Source organism: Nyctereutes procyonoides, unplaced genomic scaffold (assembly GCF_905146905.1).
Source record: "Nyctereutes procyonoides isolate TBG_1078 unplaced genomic scaffold, NYPRO_anot_genome, whole genome shotgun sequence".
Classification (NCBI taxonomy): Eukaryota; Metazoa; Chordata; class Mammalia; order Carnivora; family Canidae; genus Nyctereutes; species Nyctereutes procyonoides.
Window position 1 is genome coordinate 49,907,863 of NW_026575047.1, and position 22,577 is coordinate 49,930,439.

The window sequence follows — 22,577 nt, forward strand, 5'->3', positions numbered from 1 at the left end:
AGCCTGACCTGGGACTAGATCCTGGGTCTCCAGGATTAGACCCTGGGCTGAAGGTGGCGCCAAACTGCTGAGCCACCCGGGCTGCCCTGGTTTGGTACTTCTTAAACAACATAAAGTGTTGAGTAAATAAAAGTCAATAGCCACGTAAAAAAATCAGTTCAAAAAAAAAAATCAGTTCATAGATGTAATGATGGGACCCCATAAGCAGCTTCAAAGAACTTTCCACCAAGTTCATGGAATTCAAAAATGAAGAGGACGCAGAAACCTAAACACTGAGGCTGACCTGCCTCATCTCAACATCTTAGGGTCCTCCTTCCACTCTGAGGTCTGGGTCAGCCTTGGGAAGAACAAAGCAGCCACAACCAACCTTTCCACTTACATGTCTGGACGGACCTTAACATGTAACTAATGGAGTTGTTTGCATGGGAGACTGGTTGTTTCACACTGCAAGGGAGAAAAATGAATTTACTCCATCCTGAACAGGTGGAGCAAACACGAAGTGTAAACGAAGTTCAACACCACAATCAGCCTTTCGATCCCCCTGGGAAAAACACCTAACCCCAAAGAACAGCACGTCCATGGTGGTTCACTGGGAAACTTTATTCTTGCTAAAATTTAGAACTTTTTTTTTTTTTAGAATTCATTTATTTATTCAAGAGAGACACAGAGAGAGGCAGAGACAGGCAGAGGGAGAAGCAGGCTTCCTGCGGGGAGCTTAATGTGGGACTCAATCCCAGGACCCCAGGATCACGACCTGAGCCAAAGGCAGATGCTCAACCACTGAGCCACCCAGACATCCCTAAAATTTAGGACTTAATAAGAACTAAAAGGACAGGGCTGGGACGACATCTCTACTGGGAGTAGAGATGTTGACAGCCTTTAAAAACTCAAGAAGGTATTAAAGAAAGTGACTTTAAAGAAAGAGACCAATCCCCAAAGCAAAATGGTCCCAGTATCACACTCACTTCTCATCACAGCTCCTAAAATAGGTCCCAGTATTTTACCCCGACCTTATTATGATGGCCAAGCTCCCCCTGTTCTGAGGTAACGTCTATAAACTTTGGCATCCAGTGTGCTTTTGCACCACATGTCAGCTATTAGCAATAGTATTTTTCCTGACAGCTAATTGGTAACATTAAGGAAAAGCAATGAAGAGTATTGTGCTTTGCAGAGTCATTTTACACCATTAGCAGCAATAAGCATGTTATGAGGGACATGGCACTGGCTGGGAATCCAAAGGACACGCTTTTCATTCTATTTACCAGTAAAATGAGAAATGAGAAAATGAAATCCATAAATTGGGTTTACTCGGGCTTATTTACAGGGCAACTGAATTAGTGATACTTCCTGTGCCAGAAGGTTCTCTCCAAGGAACATTTGTGCTGAGGGAGTCCTTGGAGGCAGGTAGACATCTAGAGAGCCCCCCCCCCAGCCACCCCACCCACCCAGGGCCCTGTGCCCCTTACCTTTCCTTTTGGTTGTGTAAAATCCAACGGCTGCTCCATCCTGCCACAGAATTTTTGCTTGCTCCTTCACAGAGTGAGGTAAAAAAAACATGTCACCATCATCCAAATTTCTCTCCAATCTTCCAAAAATAACGACGTTCAGAATGAAAAGCACAATCCTCTCCCCAAATGACTGAACCTTTGAAGGGGGAAAAAAAAGAAAAGAAAGAAGAAAAGAGAAAAGAAAAGAAAAGAAAAGAAAAGAAAAGAAAAGAAAAGAAAAGAAAAGAAAAGAAAAGAAAAGAAAAGAAAAGAAAAGAAGTGAGAGAGGAAAATCACATGCGATAAATTTTGACCTTGGAATCAACCCACATGTTGGGGCCAGGTGTGTGCACCACCATCACACAATTTCTTCCGTGTTAAAGAGACAAAATGTGAATCATTAAGTTTCTCACAGAGGTTTTCATAACCTTGGCTTTTCACACCCATTAGCCTCTAGAAGTGAGGGGCAGGGCCAGAGGGGCCACAGATGTCAATCCATTGCAGGTCCACAAAACAGGAAGTTACCTCCAGGGGGTAACTGGAGGCAAGCCATTCCAGCAGATCCCCTGAATGGTCTAGAAATAAACCCAATATGTCATTTTTAATACCAGCCCCAGAATTCTGGCCCTCAGAAGGAGGGTAAAGAATTGGGGGGATCAATGACTATACCAAAAACAAATGATTTGCAATGGCTTGTGATGTGATAGATTTGGAGCACATGCTACAGTCTCAATTCCAGAGAATTACTGAGAGTCAAGCTCCATCTTGTTCTAAGACTATAAAACAAAACAACTTCTTGCCCACCACAATGTCATGACACGTGAGGAAACTGGGTGTGGTCAAGGTCAGGCCTACAAAGAGTTTTAGCATTAACAAGTCAAAATGACCTCATGCTCCTGCCTCTTAAAATATTCTGCATCTGTATAGTCCACAGGTGGCAAATGTGTAGCATAAACAAAGGCCTGCTGATCCTGCACCCCCAGCAGACATAACTAATCAATCCCACATTATGTGCTGAGCGTGGATGTGGTCACACAGTCCTCCTAAATGCAGTCTCTGGACAACCACAGGCAAGCACTAAATGCAGTATTTGGGATGAACCCAATCAACTATTGATCTAGTGACCGTATTGTTTTATTAGATTTTACTCTGATAAGACTGCTATGTGACAGCCTAAGTGTGTGGGTGTTCGTCACCCCATCTTATGCATCACCACGAGGTCAGCAATGCCATTAAATGGACTGTGACTTACACCCACAAGCTGGCATATGATTCTCCGCCCCTTCCCGGAGAGGTTTTGATTTATAGGTAAGGAAATTGAAATTCAAGGACGGTTAAGTGATTACATTTATTGATTTCCCTGCCTCATTCCAAAGAGGACTTATGACAGCTGGATGAGGGCTCTGTCAGAGGCAGGCAGGCTCAAAACAGGCCAGGCCTTCTGAGTCTCAGGCTGGTGCACCTGCTACAGCTGAGCCCATGGTTCCCTTCTGCATCTTCATCCATTACAACTAAGGCTTTGGAAAAGGGAAGTTTATTATAAATACGCTTAGTTTTATATCGAATACTTAATCCTTAGATTTTTATCATCATCATCATCATTTGTGTCTGTGGCTTCTCAGCCTGGATTTGCTGGGAGATCCTTAGCAATACCCAACCCTCTGAGCCTCAATTTCGTCCACCGGTCAAGAGAGAAGATTGCCTGAGTCGTCCTTAAAACACTTGTTTTTGGGGAAGAGTGGATAATAAAAAAACAAAAATCCCACTTTTTTTCAAATGCTCTGATATAAAAAGTAAGGCAGCTTGCTGCCCCCTCACAAATGGCACAAAGTGTTTTGGTGCCAATAAATTTATTAATTGGTCCAGAATGTAAAAGTTCACCTTCATCTGGAGCCAAATCTTAAATAAGAAAAAGCGTTGTGAAAACCACACCAAGTTCAACTTGAAGAAGCTGCCCCAATTTTTTATCTTAGACAGTAGCAGCCAAATCAAGTTCAGACTTGAGGAATAATTAGCTGGTCACAAAACCTGAGCGGGGTGATGTGGGAGGTTATTTTTTTCAACTTATAAAACCAAAAAAGTTCAGAGGAAAGCCAGAAGAGAAAAGCAGATTGCATCTGGCAGAAGGGAAATATCCAATCAAAAACTGGCAGGAGATAAAGGAGAAAAGAAAACGCACTTAATTTGTCCAATTTCACTGGGGAGGGGGGATGTGTGACATGTGATTCTGACTTAGAAACGTTTCTGGAAACACAAAATACAGATCCAGTTCTAATCCCTCAATTAGGACCACTAATTACATTAACAGAAAGAACATTAAGCTTTTTTTTTTTTTTGTAATTTATGAAACATAGCTGGCTAAGAAACAAAATGTAATTAAAAGAAAAAAAAGCTAAGACCCAAAATTCTACCAATGGAGAAGGAAATTATCTCCATAAACAGTTGGGGCAGATCAATCTTTAAAACACGGTTCATTAACTGCAAGTAACATTCAAGTTTCTGTTCACAACACTGACCACATTTTCAGAAAATTTGGGGTCTTCCTCATCTAAACACAGAAAAATTGACACACAGAAGTGACCCTCTCTTGTTCTGAAAAATAAATTATTCAAGGAGCAAGTCAGACTCCTCATGGCATTCACCCAACCACGAAATACCTCTGGCCCACCTGTGAGAAGGGGTCAAAACATCAACACAAATGGGTACACCAGGTCGCCCACACCCATTGGCTGATTCTCAAGCCACTGTTAAATTTGCGGGTGAGGGGAGACCCTTTTCAAAACAGTACCTATTGAGTCGATTAAAACACGACCTGAAAACATCCTGCATCCTGCTGTTTATAACAATACGGATGCAACTAGAGGGCATTATGCTAAGTGAAATAAGTCAAAGACAAATACTGCATGATCTCATGTGTGGAATCTTAGAAAAGCCCAGCTCATAGGAACAGAGAACAGAATGGTGATTACCAGAGACTGGAGGTAGAAGAGAGAAGATATTGGTCAAAAAGTATAAACTTCCAATTTTAAGATTAATAAGTTCTGGGAATCTAATATACAGCAGGGTAATTATAGCTAATAGTACTGTATTATATTAAAGTTACTAAGAGAGTAGATCTTAAATGTTCTCATTACAAAAAAAAAAATCACAATTATGTAATGGGATGCAGGTGTTAGCCGACACCAAGGCGGCAATCATTTTGCAACATGTAAGTGTATCAGACCAATGTATAACATAAATTTACACAATATTTATGTCAGATATATCTCATTAAGCTGGGGACAGGGAACAGGTATGAAAACCCCCAGATGGGAAAACAGTATTTGCAAATCAGATATGCAATGTACACAATAAGGACTGGCATCCAGAATATATGAAAAATTTTTACAGCTCAGCAGTCAAATAACCCAATCAAAAAGAAGGCCAAGGATTTTAACAGGTATTTTCCCAAAGGGGACATACAAATGGCCAATAAATACATGAAAAAATGCTTAACACCCTTAGCCATCAGAGAAATGCAGCTCAGGACTACAAGAGATAGCACTTCTCCCCTCCAGTGGATGGATAGCATTAAAAAAAAAAAAAAAAAAAAAAGACAGCTTTCCATGAGGCCAGCGATGGATTGAAGCACCTCGGCCAAGCAGGCCAGGTGGTAGTGTCTGTGGGCCAGTCGCCGGGCTCTTCGAGGTGCAACAGAGTCTATGAAGTGAAGATGAATGAAGATTGTCCTGATGTTTTCCAGAAACCGCTCAGAGGATGGCTCTGACAAAACCACTAGGAGCACATCTGCATGCAATGAGCATACAGGTAGCTGCAGATGAATATTCTCATCCACAACTATTGTGGTTAAAATTCTTCATTGACTCAAAGGCATGCAATTGGAAGGAAAAATGAAGAATTGGTCAACAAGACATAAGTTGAAACAGATGATGAAAATTAGTATTTTATTTAACATTGATCATCTCACAGTAAGTTATGTAGAAAAATACATGTTTGAATACTTGTAATTGCTGAGCAATAAAGTCTTGTCTTATAATATATCAAATGTTTAAACATCTCCATTCTCATAATCACTAGTCAGACTTGTTTTTAACATACTTTAAGAACAGTATGTCGTTGTCAATAACTAGCTCATTTGTAGATTGATTCCCTTTTGGAGGGCAGTTGGTTGGGGAGATATTCTAGTACCTCCAGTTCTCCATCCTTTCTTGCTTTAGGGGATTTCAGCAAACCAGGTAACAACCAGATAACCATGGAGGCCTCCCCTTCAGAACCTGCTATTATACCTAAAAAGCAAGTATTTGGAATATCCTAAATACCTTAATGAACTATCCTTTACCAGTAGATTTCACCTGTGACCTAGAATTTGTTTAAAATTAAATCTTATTTTATTCTTTAAAAAAAAAAGACGATAATAAGTATCAGAGAGGACATGGAGAGATGGAAGCCCTCAGATGTTACTAGTGGGGTGTTAAATGGTATGCCTGCTGTGGAAAACAGTTTGGCGGTTTCTCAACAAGTTATATAGTGAATTACCATTATGACTTGTAATTCTACTCCTGGGTATGTACCCAACAGAATTGAAAATACGTTTACTCACAAAAACTTGTACACAGATGTTCATGGTGAAAGACGCCTGGGTGCTCAGCAGTTGAGCATCTGCCTTTGGCTCAGGGTATGATCCTGGAGTCCCGGGATCAAGTCCCACATCGGGCTCCCTGCATGGAGCCTGCTTCTCCTTCTGCCTATGTCTCTGCCTCTCTCTCTGTCTCTCATGAATAAATAAATAAATATCTTTAAAACAACAAAACACAAAAAAACCACACAGGTGTTCATGGTGACATTATTCCACTAACAGATGCACGGATAAACACACATGCTCTAACCATGCAGTGGGATACTATCCAACCCTAAAAAGCAATGGAATTCTGACACACTACAATGTGGATGATCCTTAAAGACATGCTCAGCGAGAGAAGCTGGACACAAAAGACTACATATTATCTGATTCTGGGAATGAGAAATGTCCAGGATAGACAAATGCATAGAGACAGAGAGTAGATTCCTTGTGAGGGTCTGGAGAAAGAGAGAAATGAGAGGTGACTGCTGATAGGTAAGGGGTTTCTTTTGGGGATGCTGAAAACACTCTAGAATTCAATAGTGGTGACTGATGCACAACTCTGCAAATTCTGAAAATCACCAAATTGTATACTTTGAAAGGATGAAATTGACAGCATGTGTATTAGATTTCAATGAACTTGTTGTGTGAAGGAAAAAAACAGAACAGAATTTGTTTTTTTTAATTGTTTGATACAGGGGAAAAACCCAAGTTATGAATTCATTCTCTAAACCAAACCCAAAAGAATATTGATATTTCATTCAGTATTTACAGGTCCCAGTGAGGAAGATCAAGTGGAATTCCAGACAACTGTGGACAGAGCCACCATTTTAAAATTGCCAAGAACTCCAATTCTATAGAATTAAGATAAATATGCCAATCAAATAAAAATGGGCAGACATGATGTAAATAGTCTAAATTCTTCACAAGTTATTACCTTTCTCCTCAGCCTCTGCCCTAGCCAAACGGCAAAGGAGAAGACACCACAGGGACTCTGAGGAGCTGCTGTGGCACTTGCCCTCACCCCTGCCATCCTCCTAGGTTTTGGCTTTAGAACTGTTCTATGAAGCCACAGTGCATCAAAAACCTCCAGGCCTGATGTCAAAGAAACTGGAATTTGTGTCCAGTTAAGTCACTCACTAACTGTGTGGCTCAGCCTCAATTTCTTCATCTGCAAAAGAAATACCTTGAGGATTCTAAAAGCAGACAATCCCTGTAAAGAGTCTGAGGACATAGGCGAGTACCTAACATACTGTCTGACTCAGAGTAAGTACCAATAAACATTACTTGAACATAATAAGCAGAATCTTTCTTCCTACCCGCTAGAGAGATGATGGGGATTTAAATTTTAAAACTAAGACAAGAGGGATGCCTGGGTGGCTCAGGGATTAAGCGTCTGCCTTTGGCTCAGGGCGTGATCCTAGAGTCCTGGGATTGAGTCCCACATCGGGCTCCCTGTGTGGAGCCTGCTTCTCCCTCTGCCTACGTCTCTGCCTTTCTGTGTGTCTCTCATGATTAAATAAAGTCTTTATAAAATAAAATAAAACTAAAACAAGAGAGGACCCTCAGGAGAGTAAGAGAGATCTGCAAATAGCCAGATGTCTGTTCCATAGGGCCATTTATTACTATTTTCCTTCCTGGCAGGGCATTCTAGATTGAATCGGGTCCCCCAGAAAGATGTTGGAAATCCTAACACCCAGTACCTGTGAATGTGACTTATTTAGAAATAAGAGTCTCTGCAGATGATCAAGTGAAAATGAGGTCATTAGGGTGGTCCCTAATAATATGATTGGTGTCCATATAGAAAGGGGAATCTGGAGCCACCTGGGTGGTTCAGTGGTTGAATGTTAGCCTTTGGCTCAGGGCATGATCCCAGGGATCTGAGCCCTGCATCAGGCTCCCCACAGGGAGCTTGCTTCTCCCTCTGCCTGTGTCTCTGCATATCTCTGTGTCTCTCATGAATAAATAAATAAAATCTTTAAAAAAGAAAGAAAGGGGGGATCTGGACAGAGACAGACCCATACCCACACCGAGGGAAGATGATGTGAAGACACAGGAAAAAGGCCATCTACAGGTCAAGGAATGCCTGAGGCCAGCAGCAGCCAAAAGAGAGGCCGGGGACAGATTGTCCCTCATGACCCTCAGAAAGAACACTGATTCCACGCTTATAGTCTCAGGGACTGTGAGACAGTACAGTCTCATGTATTTCTCAATACATTTCTGTTGTTTCAGCCCCCCAACCCCCAACCCCGGTGGTCTGTGAAACTCTGTTAGAGCAGCACTAGAAAACTAATCCACCCGAGCAGGCTACTTTCAATTAGTAACATGCTAATAAGCTTAGTGACTTTAAAACCTGTTTTGCAATATCTATATAAATTTTCACCATCTCACCTTCATCAGACCTTCTCTTGCAGGATCAGAGGTTCTTAGCACATCTTCGGTGGGCCACCAGAACTCCTTTATGTAAACAGCCACCACTGAAGAGAAAGCCAAGAGAAAATGATGATGTGCCAGCAGCCGCCCGGCCACCAGAGGGGCGATTTCAAAAGCATGCAACCACTCACTGCGAAGGTGCAAACGACACAAGTCTGTGTTGGTGAAGCAGGTGGTATTGCTAGAGCTTAGTTCTTTGTCAGCACAGACCAGGACAGAGTGGCCACTCTGACCTGAAGGGGACTTCACAGAAGTCTTCACAGGTGGCCCGTGGCCACCTCCAGAACAAGATGTGTGTGTCCTGATGCTATTGGGCAAAAAATGCTACACACCAACACTGACAAATTTGATGGAAAAAAATTACATTGTTTTCTCAAGAAACCCAATTATGTGCCACAACTCAGAACTCCCCATTTAGTCAATCCAACATTATCAAAGGGCATTGAGCACAGAATCTTTTTTTTAAAAGATTTTATTTATTTATTTGACAGAGAGAGTACAAGCAGGGGTATCAAGAGGGAGAGGGAGAAGTAGACCCTCCATGGAACAGGGAGCCCAACGATGCAGAGCTTGTTCCCAGGACCCCAGGATCACGACTTGAGCTGAAGGCAGATGCTTAACCTGCCGAGCCACCCAAGTACTCTTCTTCTTCTTCTTTTTTTTAATATTTTATTTATTTATAAATGAGAGACACAGAGAGAGAGGCAGAGATATAGGCAGAGGGAGAAGGAAGCTCCATGCAGGGAGCCCGATGTAGGACTTGATCCTGGCACTCAGGGATCACGCCCTGGGCTGAAGGCAGATGCTCAGCCGCTGAGCCACCCAGGTGTCCCTTCTTTTTTCTTTTTTCTTTTTTTTTAAGATTTTATTTGAGAGAGAGAACAAGCATAAGCAGGGGGAGAGGCAGAGGGAGAGAGAGAAGCAGACTCCCCGCTGATCTGGGAGCCTGATACGGGGCTCCATCCCAGGACCCTGAGATCATAAAATGAACTGAAGGCAGATGTTAAACTGACTGAACCACCCAGCTCGCCCCTCGAGCACAGAATCTTCTTATCGCCCTCAGCCCTGGGCCTGGCACTGACTTCTTTTTTCCCTTCTCACAGTGAAACTGTCACCTGCGTTTTTCTGAGGAGGACACCAACACTCTGAGAGGTAAAGTAGCTTGAAGGCAGCCAGCTAGGGCCACTGGACTCCCAAGTGCAGTGCTCTCTCGCAGAAGCCAGAAATGAGTCAGTTGTTAGGAAATGGGGCAAATCATGCAGGGGTGGTAGGGATGCCTTTGAATAAGGAAGCTCCAGGGCTGATTCTGCAGGAGAAAGAAGAGACATCTCTTCTCCCCCAACTCTTGCCCCACCCCACTCTAGATAGTCCCCAAGGCCTATGGATTCTATCCTATTGTAGAGATGACCTCTACAACTCCTCATCAGAGTTGTCCAAACCTACCACCTGAGATGGCTGACAAGTTCTGATGAGGACTGGGTGTGAAACACCCACCACAGGGCCCAGTGTGTCAAACGTGCTTGGTGACAGCTGACAAATGTCAGTTCTCCCTCCTCCCTACCACTGCCACCAAATCAATTAATTCCACCTGCTGCCTCATAATGGACTCCCCAGCTCCACATGCCAGCAGGGTCCAGGCCACCATCCACAGAAGACTGTGACAGTGCTCACCTGGTCCTCTGCCTCAGTCTCCCCTCCTGATCCATCCCTACTGAGTGGCCACTCCAAAGGCAAATCTAATCATGGCCTCTGTCTCTTGCCTCTCAGCTGGACAACCCTCCTTTCCTTGATTAACCAAAGTTACTTTGGTTGTTTTCTGTTTTGTTTTGTTTTTTTAAATTAAGATCATTTTTTACAGCAAGTTTAGGTTTGCAGCAAAATTGAGAGGAAGGTACAGAGACCTCCCATTGCCCACACATATGTATAGTGTCCCCCACTGTCAACATCTGCACCGAGTGGGAATGTTTGAACAAGTGACGAACCTACAATGATACATCATAGTCACCAGAGCCCATAATTTACACTAGGGTTCACTCTTGTTATACATTGTATGGGTTTGCACAAATGTGTAATGACATGCATCTATTATTATGGTATCATACAGAGTATTCTCACTGCCCTAAAAATTCTCTGGTCTCCATCTATTAACACCTTCCTCCCACCCCCATTCCACCCTTGGCAACTACTGATTTTTTTTTTTTTACTGTTTCTATACTTTTGTGTGTGTCTCTCTCTATTTTTGCCTTTTCCAGTAGTCACTTAATTGGAATCATACAGTATGTAGCCCTTTCCAGATTGGCTCCTTTCACTTGGTAATATGCCTTTAAGTTTCCCCCTTATCTTTTCATGGCTAGAGATCTCAAAAATCTTTTTAGCACTGAATAATATTCCATTGTCTGGATGTACCACAGTTTCTCCTCTGGTATCTTTTATAAAATTGCCATTTTTATACCAGCTTCTCCAGCCAGGCGTCTGAGCCTGACGGGTCCAGAAACCATACAAAAAAAAGAGGCACCTTCCCAGTCAAATCTTTTTAGCTGAAGATGTGTAGGAAAATAACATGGAATAGAAAACAAAAGTCATTTGAACATTAATATTAGGCTCAATATTTTGACACCAATTTTGTGGGCCAATCAGGTTAAGCTTACTACCACTTTCTTCCCAATTTCTGTCTGCTCTTTGAGGAACTCTAGTAGAAAACTATGGGAAGGGGCACCTGGGTGGCTGAGTGATTGAGCGTCTGCCTTTGACTCAGGTCATGATCTTGGGAGTCCCGGGATTGAGTCCCACATCAGGCTTCCTGCATAGAGCCTGCTTCTCCTTCTTCCTGTATATCTGCCTCTCTCTATCTGTGTATCTCATGAATAAATAAATAAAATCTTGAAAGAAAAGAAAAGAAAGAAAGAAAACTCTGGAAAGCCCAGGTTACGATGACATTAGTCAGTTATTAAGTATTAACTCTGCCCAACCAACCCCTCCTCCCCAAAGACCAATAGCATCTAATTCACTATGTCATTTTCCTATCATCGGTGAATTACATCATCAACAATAGTTCCAAAATTGATTGAGCTGGCTGAGAGAGAAGGGCCAATTAAATGCTTGACACCTGCACTCATTTATTCGATTAAATTCATGTTCAAAATGGCACCTACTAGAACTTACAGGAGGTTTATAAAGCCATAAGTATTATTTTCCTGCTTAACAAGGTGAATCAATAAAAGATGTTTCATTCACTAATACAGTATATTACTGTAATACAGATGTTCAATTTGCTAAGACAGTTTCAAACAGGACACGTGTTATGATTTGGCATTTGTGTGGTGCCTTGCAAGCTTCACGGTGGTGTACTGAGGAGCATTAATTAGTCACACCAGTTGTCACAAAATAGATTGAACTGTTTTTTTCAAAACACATCTTAGGCTGCTAAGGATACATAACAATGAAGGTGAAGTCCAATCAAATTTAACAGGCCTAAAATAAATTGTCCTCCAAACCAACTCCTAAAAAAAACACAATCAGCCTTCTGGAAACTAGCAGCTTTTGATCAGAGAAGCATAATACCTCATCAAGAGGAAACAGCAGGACAGAATGGTGACAGAGCCCCGGGAGAGAGACTGTATCCAGCTCAGCAAGGACAAAGGACAGATCCTGGGGTCTGACAGGCACTGAAGAGCCAGCCTCAGGGCATCACTTAAGACCCTGAAGCCAGCAAGTGCCAAGGGTTAGAAAGCGGAAGCCACACATCTGTGGTTTTAAAAAAAAACATCATCAGTCTCCTCTAGCCTGTCTCCCATCTAGGGCCTGAGCAGAGACTGGATACTCGCAGAAAGCTGTCCAGTGGTGACAACAATCAACAGGGCCTTGTGAGTTAAAGGCCGGCCTTGCTGCATGAATTTAATTTCCCTGCCCCACTGAGTGACAGGCGATGTAGACCACAAAGAAATGCCAGTAATGAATTCTGTTCTGTGACACTCCAAGGTTTCCCAAACAACTTAAGACAGGGAGGTCCCTACGGCTGACTCCCAGTGGCCTGGCTTCATGGAAGCTCAGCATGATCAACTGTATTCAACTACCCATGGCCGAGTTCCTAAACACATGAATAGTGCTGTCTATCCTGGGCCCTCAGTGGCTGATGAATAAGTCCCCATCCTTGCCATTGGGAGTTCGCAGCCTGCAGAGGAAGAGAATGAGCAGTAAACAAGCTGCTCCAGTACAGGCCAGTGCATTAAAGGTACTGGACTCAAGATAGGAGCCAACGTGTCACCAGGACCCAGAGGAAAGAGGCAATTCTGTGGAGGGGTGTTGGGAAAACATCCCCTAGAATTTCAGACAGCTTGGGTTCTAGATCGATGGGTAAGGTTTCAACAGGCAGAGACAATAGGCAAGGGCGCTACAGGCAGGGTAACCTGTAAGCAGAAGCACAGAACCCTACAAGTCCAAGGCCATACTCAGGGCATCTCAAACAGCAAGAATAGCTAGAATGAGACCAAACAATGGAAAGATAGGGCTGCAAACGTTGATTACAACAAGTTTTCAGAACACAAAGCTAATATACAAAAACCAACTGCTTTCCCATATACCAGCAATGAATAAGTGGAATTTGAAATTAAAAACACAAAACCATTTACATCAGCACCCCAAATAATGAAATATTAGGCATAAATCTAACAAAATATCTACAAGATCTATGAGGAAAATTACAAAACACTGAAAAACAAAATCAAAGGACTAAATAATGAGATATTGTATGCTCACGGATAAGACAACTCGATATTGTCATCATGTCAGTTCTTCCCAATTTGATCTATTGATTCAGTGCAATCCCAATCAAAATACCAACAAGTTATTTTGTGGATATAAACACACTGATTCTACAGTTTATATAGAGAGGCAGAAGACCCACAATAGCCAACACGAGACTGAAGGAGAACAAATTTGAAGGAAAGACACTATTCAATGTCAAGACTTACTATAAAGCTACAGTAATGAAGACAGTGTGGTTTAGCGAAAGAAGAGACAAAAAGATCAATAGAACAGAATGGAAAGCCCATAAATATAGTCAACTGATCTTTGATAAAGGAGCAAAGGCAATACAATGAAACAAAGTCTTTCCAACATATGTTGCTGGAACAACTGGACATCCACACACATAAAAATGAAGCTAGACACATACCACTCACCCTTCACAAACACCATCTCAACAAACTCTAAGCTTCATTCATTTACCAATCTCTAACAGACTTTACTGCTAGCGGAAAGCAAGAGGACATGAAATATTTAGATACAACCCTATGCACCTGTGTAGGAAAAAGACAGACTTCAGAACCAGATGGGGTTCAAATTCTGGCTTCTCGAATTACTAGTTATGTGACCTTAAACCCCACCCCCCCAGACTTAAGTCCCCCACTGTCAAGTGGAGACCACAACATCCTCTCACCTGTCACTATGCAGGTTAGGTCAAAGAGTTCACCTCACCAAACTGCCTTTCCTAAGATGTTTGAAGCTTGTCAGTGTCAGTTTCCAGAAACTTCCTCCACTTCTCCAATTGGTGCTCTGGGATTTCGAAGTAGTATGAAAAGCCCTTTGTTACTTGTTGGCTTTTGTCAGTGAGACAATGGAAATTGCTTCATAACACTCCCGTTTCTTCCTGGGAACTCCCAAACTTTCTGCTCTGGTTTACACGGAAATGTCTGTCTTTCTTTCCCCAGCTTGACCACTGCTATCCTGTCTGCTCCCTCAAGTGGAGATAAGTTTCTACCCACCACATGTTCTCATGACTGCTCCTTTTTCTATCAGGGAGTGTTAAGCTGACCACTATGTCCCTCGGTTTTTCCTTCCAAGACTGTGGCACGCACCATGCTTGATCAAGACACACACTTTAACCAACCCCGTACCTCCCAACAAAATTTTTTTTAATTTTATTTATTTATTCATGAGAGACACAGAGAGAGGGGCAGAGACACAGGCAGAGGGAGAAGCAGGTTCCCTGCAGGGAGCCTGATGCAGGACTTGATTCCAGGACCCCAGGATCACAACTTGAGCTAAAGGCAGATGTTCAACCACTGAACAGGTGCCCCCAACAAAATTTTTAAACCTTTCATCGTGTCTACTCAGATTTATTAAAGGAAATAAATTATTTTTTTATTTAAATATGCTTTTTATAATGAGGATACAAAGCAATCATTGTTAAGAAGCTGACATGAGGGCAGCCCTGGTGGCTCAGCAGTTTGGTGCCACCTTCAGCCTGGGGTGTGATCCTGGAGACCCGGGATCGAGTCCCATGTCAGGCTCCCTGTATGGAGCCTGCTTCTCCCTCTGCCTGTGTCTCTGCCTCTCTCTCTCTCTCTCTCTCTCTCTCTCTCTGTGTGTGTGTGTCTATCATGAATGAATAAATAAAAAATCTTAAAAAAAAAAAAGAAGCTGACATGATTTTTCCATAGCACAGGTCATGGAGAGCTGCTTATCACCTGTCACCTTGGGAGGATGGGCTATGACCAAGGGGAGCTTCCCCAAGAAGGATTTTGAGGCCACATTCCCATTCAGCAAGGAGGAAGGAACACTGTGATGGATTAGCAACATCCTGGAGGACCACACTGGCACCTGTGGTTGTGCATGCTATCCCTCCTCGTCTGCTCCAGCACAGAGCATACCAGCAGGGCACGCCCAAGTGGTACACGGACTCCCACAAAGGTCACAATTCTGAAGCACATGCCACTCACTGAACCCACGTGTTGAGTCGCTGTTACCTGCAAAGCACATAATAAATCCACTCAAGGAATCAAATTTAGACTCTGGCTTAAACATTGACAACTCAAAAGGAAGAGAAATGCCTGGGACACGAAGCAGAATAAAGTAAAATCAGGTCAAGGCTGTGTGCTGAGGGATAGCAGAGAGGAAGAAGCAGGTATTCCCGCTGAGGGGCCAGGTGAGTCTTCCATAGAAGGTACCTGAGCCAGGAAAGGGGACTCCAGGTGGGGTAAGTGACAGAGCCTCAGAGATGTGAGAGCACACAGCATGCTGGGCAAGGACAGGAACTGTAGTGCCCCATGGCTGAACGTGTAGGGAGCAGGGAGGAGGCCAGTCAGGGAGGACTCTAGGACCAGATGCACTCTGTAGACCACCGCCAGCCACCATGCTTCGGAGAAATAAGGAACATGATCCAGTTGCAGCTTGAAAACAATAACACTTACCACAACCACAGGTGCAAGCACTCACCTCTCATCTGGCACAACACCAAGGGCAGCATCTAAGTTCATGCTTGCCACAGCTGACTCTTGTGTTCCAAGTGAGGCTCAGAGGAGCTGAGAAATCTGCTCACTGTCCTGTGCCTATAAACAGCAGCACTAGGACTGGATGTGAATGGGGTCCTACTGGTTCCAGAGGCTCCATGCCCCCTCCAGGTGAAGGAATGGACAGAGAGCCAAGAGGACAGGGCCAGGGAGAGGAGAGGAGGCGTGAAAGGAGATGGAGTCAGAAAGAGAGAAATGAAAGGTGAGGAACAGACAAGCCAAGACATTGTGACAAGAATAGAGAGACCAGGGGCACCTGGTCTTTGGCTCAGGTCGTGATCCTGGGGTCCTGAGATCGAGTCCCTTATTGGGCTCCCTGCAGGAGCCTGCTTCTCCCCCTGCCTTGTCTCTGCCTCTCTCTGTGTTTCTCAGGAACAAATAAATAAAATCTTAAAAAAAAAAAAAAAAAAAAAAGAATGGAGAGACCAGCACCGAAAAACCTTACCATAGTGGATACTTTAGGATTTCATTTGGCACTTCGGGATGGGAAAGGGTCTGCCATTCATTCAGCACTGACAAGTGCCAGGCACCGTACTTGGCACCAGCAGGGCCAACACAGGTGACCAGGCCATGACCACACACACCATGACCAGCGCCTCCAAGACATGAACAGCAATCATGCACCCACTTGGGGGCTATACAGTCATCCATTTGGGCTGCTATGAGAAAAAATCATAGACCCGCATAGGCTTTTGAACAGCAGAAACATATTTCTCACAGTTCTGGAAGTCTGAGATCAGGGTGTTGCAGGAGCAGGTCGTGGTGAGAGCCTGCTTCCAGGTTACAGACTGTTCACCTCTCTTGGTGTGTCCTCATGTCACAGAAGGGGCAAGGGAGCCTTCTGGGGTCTCTTTGGTAAGGGCACTGATTCCCATTCATGAGGATGGAGCATCTCCCCAAAACCCCACTTCTTAATGTTATCACATTGGGGTTTAGATTTCAACAGATGAATTTACAGCAGCAGGGACACAAACATTCAGACCACTGCAGTCTTTCTGGAAGGCTGGGGCAGAGAGCTAGTAAAAGGCCTGAGCCAGACTAGGCTTTACAGCTGCGGGCTGTGAGGACCAGGCTTGAGTTATGAGCTTCATAAGAAGTCTCTGGAAGAGTCTGACCAATGAGAGACTTGATCACAGTGGTGTTTTAGAAAGAGAACAGCTGGGTTATGCCCAGGTATGAGGAATTAGCCCTTTTGAAGTTAAAAAGGAGAAGCATGCTGGAAAGGCTACACCTTCAGCCTTGGGGCACTACAGTTCCTATCCTTGCCCAGTGAGAAGGATCTCACTGAGTGTAGTGAGTGGTTTCAGGTGAGGCTGGAGGCAGGGAGGACAACAGGAGGCTGCGGTGATCCAGGCGAGAAGTGAGCAGAGCTGACAGCAGCAGTGTCCTACTGGTGTGGAGGGAGATGCCCAGGGGAGATTAAACACTCCTGGGACTCCGACTGGTCTAAGGCAGAAGATGCAGGGAAGGCTTGGGTGGCAGCCAGCTCTCAAGCCTGAGTGAAAGACACAGGTGCTTTCACCAGGCAATAGTGAAGACAAAGCGATGGAGACGTGAAAGTCTCAGTTTTGAAATGCCTGTTAGAGACAGCGAGGTCAGGGCAGCCAGCAGGCAGCTGGAGACGCAGCCCACAGCTGAGCAGAGACGCAGAGCAGGTCCCTGCCCCCATAGCATCCTGGGAACCGTGGCAGAAGGGTTTACACACACTCATCTTACTTCCTCACACTGACTGCAGGTTGTTCATGTCCTGGTCCCTGGTCTACACTTCTTCGATCACAACAGAAAGGGCTTTAAGGCCCCCCCCACCACTGCCCACCCCCTGCTCCACCTTGATGGCTCCCCTGGAGTCTAAGCTGCCATCAATTGCCCCGTTACAAATCTAAGAAATAAGCAGTTCCGCCAAAAAAAGGGCATGGTTAAACCAAAGTGACAGGCCATCTTCCCAAAAGCAAAATACACATAGGGGAAAAAAAAAAAAAGAATGCTGAAAAGTTCTGGCAAAGGACAGCACATAAACACATTCCAAGGCATTGCATGACTTTTATGCAACATTGACCAAGCCGGTCAATAATTTAAGGGGAGGGGAAAAAATCCGCAAGTTGACATAGCAACTGTCACATCGCATTACTCGGGCTACCATTCCCATACAGATGTCTTCCTTAAAGGAAAACACTTCCCCAGATGCCCCATGAACTTGGGCGCCTCTCTGCCATGGAGAGAGAAACATCTGGTTTGCAGCAGATTTGCAACAGCCTCCCTGTGGTTCTCAGGCCTTTCTTGCCTTAAGCAATTTTGTTTTCATGCATCTAGATCTTAACTCAAGGAAGAGGGACAAGATGGGGTGCCTAGATCCTGGACGGCAGGGTGGTGGGGCAGAAAGAAACCCTCATCAAAGCTAGTCCATCTAGAAAGGGAATCTTAAAGCCCCAGGCTGTGGGGATCCCTGGGTGGCGCAGCGGTTTAGCGCCTGCCTTTGGCCCAGGGCACGATCCTGGAGACCCGGGATTGAATCCCACGTCGGACTCCCTGCATGGAGCCTGCTTCTCCCTCTGCCTGTGTCTCTGCCTCTCTCTCTCTCTCTCTCTCTCTCTCTCTCTCTCTCTCATGAATAAATAAATAAAATCTTTAAAAAAAAAAAAAAGCCCCAGGCTGGACCAGGGCAAGCACAGAGAGTTTTTCAGGACTCCAGGAAGCAGAGAGAGGTGCAGATAGCCCAAAGGGCCCTGGTAAAACCCTCGGATGCCTCACAGATGCACCCCCACCCCCAGACAATGGCTCCATCTTTGGCACTAGAAATATTTTCCTTGGACCTTCCCTGTTTTGCAAATAGCATTCGTCCCTTGGTAAGAATGACATGTCTTTGTTTGCGAGATGCTGTTTTCCCCTATGCTTAAATCCAACTCACAATAAGTGCCATAAATTAACAGGGAATAAAGAAGAAAATCCCAAATAACAGCCAACATGTGTTCCCCAAACGCGACGCTGTCACTGTGAATAGCTCTTCAATCTGCACCCGTCACTGCCCAAGGGAAACAGAGCCCTCCATTTCTAGCACGGAGATCCTCTAGCTTAAGTGAACTTGGGTCCTACTGAGCCAGGGGTGGGGTCAGGGGAGTCATCTTCACTGCCGGGAAGAGCAGGTGCATTCCTGGCCAGAACTCTTCTCCCCCAAACTGTTAAAACTTAAAACCACTTCAGTGGGACTCCACCCATGTGGAAGATGGGAGGAGGAACCCAACCTGGGCCAACGTTTACCTCTGCAATACCCAGAAAAGCAAGCACAGGCTCAAACACCAAGATCCAACATCCACATGATCAGGGGAAGCTGCAATAATAGGGTGCCTGCTAACCAGGTGGTCCCTGGACACATGGTTTCATGAGCTTGTGGGGACACCACGTTTCAAAGCCAGAAAAACTGCAATAAATAAAATCTTTTTAAAAAAGAAAGTAGGACACCTGGGTGGCTCAGTGGTTGAGCATCTGTCTTTGGCTCAGGGTGTGATCCCGGGGTCCTGGGATTGAGTCCCGCCTCAGGTTCCCTGAGGGGAGCCTGCTTCTCCCTCCGCCTGTGTCTCTGCCTCTCTCTCTGTGTCCCATATGAATAAATGAATAAAATCTTTAAAATTTAAAAAAAGGGATGCCTGGGTGGTTCAGCGTTGAGCGTCTGCCTTCGGCCCAGGATGTGATCCTGGGGTTCCGGAATCGAGTCTCACGTCGGGCTCCGTGCATGGAGTCTGCTTCTCCCTCTGCCTGTGTCTCTGCCTCTCTCTCTGTGTCTCTCATGAACAAATAAATAAAATCTTTTAAAAAACAAAAATTAAAAATTAAAAATTAAATTAAAAAAAAAAACCTGCTACTCCTCCTCATGATGAAATTCAGAGTTTACCAGGCCTACAAGCCTCTCCTCCACCCCTGCCTTAGTAGCCTAGCCTGCTTTTTACCGGGTATACAGAAACCATTTCATTGGGTCAGACTGACAGGCTCATCCTACTCAGTAGAGCTGTGTTTAAGCCCCATTCATCTCCCCACCCCAACGCCAGGAGGTCAGGCCTTTCCCTTTAAGGCACACTCAGGACTTGGAGCTGCCCTAGCGGCGTCCCTTTCTGGGGGTCAGAAATTCATGGCACCCTTCCGCCACCACCTTTCCTTCCGGCCTTCTGACCTTGACCCCTCCCCAGAAAGCTGGACAGAGCGCTCAGGGTGAGGAGCATCCCAGGTAGGGTTCCCCAATCCTGAAGCCCCCTGGGCAGCTCAGGGGTACCCCCCCCCATGCCCAACCACCCCACCCACCTGCCCTGAACGCAGCCCAGCGTCGGCTTGGACTGGACTCGGGCCTGGCGTGTCGCAATCCCACCCGGCCCATGACAGCCACTGGGAAGGCGGGCTCCGCGGCGGTTCCAATTTCATCCGAGTGTTTGCCTTGGCTCTTGATACCGCTGCAGGCCTAGAATGGGCATGCTTTTCCAGGAAAAAATCATCATTTTTTGATCCCCTGCTTGTTTTTCTCAGGGTGCACATGACATGCAATCACCAAAAACTGTAAATAAATTAGCAGCAATTTGAAGGATGAGTGTTATGCTTGGTCACAAAACGTCCTGGAAGCGAGCTAGGGGGATAGATGTTCTAATCAGAGAAGTCAACATGTGGTGAAGACTGCAAACAATCTCTCCTCCGGCTGCCTTCTCTGGAAGTATCTTGCTTTCCTATCAGCCTTGCCGCCTCCCCTGCACAATCTGTCTGCCCTGCATGGGAAGCTGACAAGAATTCACCCAACAGGGTCTGGGAAGAGCCCTCCCCTCAAAGAGCTGACCATCCCCCGAAGAAGACCAGCCACAGGAAATGACTGAAGAGACCAACAGCCACAGGTGACCAACTACAAAGTGATGTGCCCCACCCTGAAGATGTGCCCAGACCCCAGGGCCCCACCCAAGCCCCTCTGTCTGATTTGAGGTCCCACAGACCCTTCAGAGCTCAGCTTACCCTCACCCCAAATTTTTCCTTCCAAGTCACCCAGCACTGTTGGTACCACCACCAAGCCCGGCTGAAACCCAAGCCTTCCCCAGCCCTTCCTCCCCGCACCTGCTATCCACCCCCAGTCCTGTGTCACTCCCACTGTTTGTCCAACCAGTACCCTTCCCACCAGACAAGGCAGAAGCCCTAACCACCTCCTGAGGGTTTGTTAGCTTGTCTTTCTATTCATCCTCCCTCTGGGCATGCAGAAGGCATTCTGCAAAGGGCTGAAGATCTGAACAGGACCCATGTCTCCAGCCCCAGAACCTACTCACCCTGCAGAGCATCACTAGGCATCTTTCTAACTGCCCTCAGCATGGCCTCCTTGCAGCCAAGGGCCAGGGGCATCATGAGAAGGTTCTGAGAAAGGACACATCAAAATATTCAAAGAAGGGGACTGGTGTGAGGGGAGCCTGGGTGTTCAGTCAGTTAAGCATCTGCCTTCGGCTCAGGTCATGATCCTGGCTCCTAGGATCAAGCCCTGCATCAGACTCTTGGTTCAGCAGGGAGTCTGCTTCTCCCTCTCCATCTGCCCTCTCCCCAGTCTGCTTTCTCTTATGTATGTATGTATGTATATATGTATTAAAAGAAGGGACTGGTGTGAGTCATGGCCAGACTCTCCAAGATGTGGAACTGCAGGGAGTGGGTGATGGGGACCATCTTCCAGGTCCCCTGTGCCTCTGCAGGCACTCCATCAGGTACAGAGCCCCTAGCCCTGCAGGGCAGAGGAGCAGCCTGTATGGCCACTGCATGACTACCAATGAGCGCAAATGCCAGAGAGAGAACCAGAGATCCCAGGAAATAGACAGTGGAAAACCCCTGCCCCCTATTTTGACCAGACTGCCATTACCCTACCAAGAACCAGGGTTGGCCCCTCCGCACACCCAGCAAGACCCAAAAGACCCCTTATTCTGGAAACTTCTGTAGCACTCTGGCATCGGTTCTTCTTCATTTGATGCAATTATAAATTGCTGCTTTTAATCAGCCTCTGGACATTCTTCACCATCCACTCTGATCATCTGACCACTAGGTTTTATATGAAAAAAAAAATTGAACAGATCATTGTCAGAAAAAGTGCTGGAAAAAAAAAAAAAAACCTGGCAAGTTTCCTAACATGGAGAATAGGTAGAGATCACCTAGGAAAACTACATATGTGGCTCAGGAGCTTGCAGAGAGACCTTCCAATAGAAAGGACCAGATGTTAAAAGAATAAGTGTGGGGGTGGAGGGCACTTGGGTGGTTCCCTGGTTGAGCATGTGCTTTCAGCTCAGGTCGTGATCCCGAATCAGTGGTCCCAAGTCCCACATCAGCCTCCCTGAGGTAAGCCTGCTTCTCCCTCTGCCTGTGTCTCTGCCTCTCTCTCTCTCTGTGTGTCTCTCATGAATAAATAAATAAAATCTTTAAAAAAAATAAAAAAGAATGAGTGGAGAGATGGGAGCCCCCTCATAACAAAGGCCAGGCCCCCAGGCCCAGCACAATCCTTTAAGATCACATGGGAAAGGCTGGAGCACTGAGTAAGTCTTGGCTGGCTGGGAAAACATTCAAGAAAATAGAAGAGCAGCCAGAGGAGACTGGCTCAACTCGGAGGGGAGAACGTGGAGGGAGGAACACACCTTAGCCAGATGCTCTAACAGTCACAGAGGACCATCTTCACTGTTAAAGTGGAATGTCACCAAATTAGGAGCAAGGTTGGCCACTGGAAATAGTGGAATGGCAAGAGGGGTTCATGAGCTACTTTTG

The 22,577-nt window shown here is 45.3% G+C and overlaps 1 protein-coding gene across 3 annotated transcripts in view; it reads right to left on the reverse strand.

The window, feature by feature from the left end:
• The window catches only part of LOC129510333 (protein FAM169B-like), an 88,619-nt gene that overhangs the window by 31,419 nt on the left and 34,623 nt on the right, over positions 1–22,577 (reverse strand). For all 3 annotated transcript variants that reach the window (XR_008664571.1, XM_055326427.1, XM_055326428.1), the window contains exons 4-5: positions 8,497–8,582; positions 1,467–1,644 (exon numbers count right to left, since the gene is read on the reverse strand). Coding sequence is in view for 2 of the 3 variants with exons in the window: in XM_055326427.1 (XP_055182402.1) it covers positions 1,467–1,644; positions 8,497–8,582 (264 nt within the window). In the remaining variant the exon portion in view is untranslated. The remainder of the gene's footprint in view (positions 1–1,466; positions 1,645–8,496; positions 8,583–22,577) is intronic.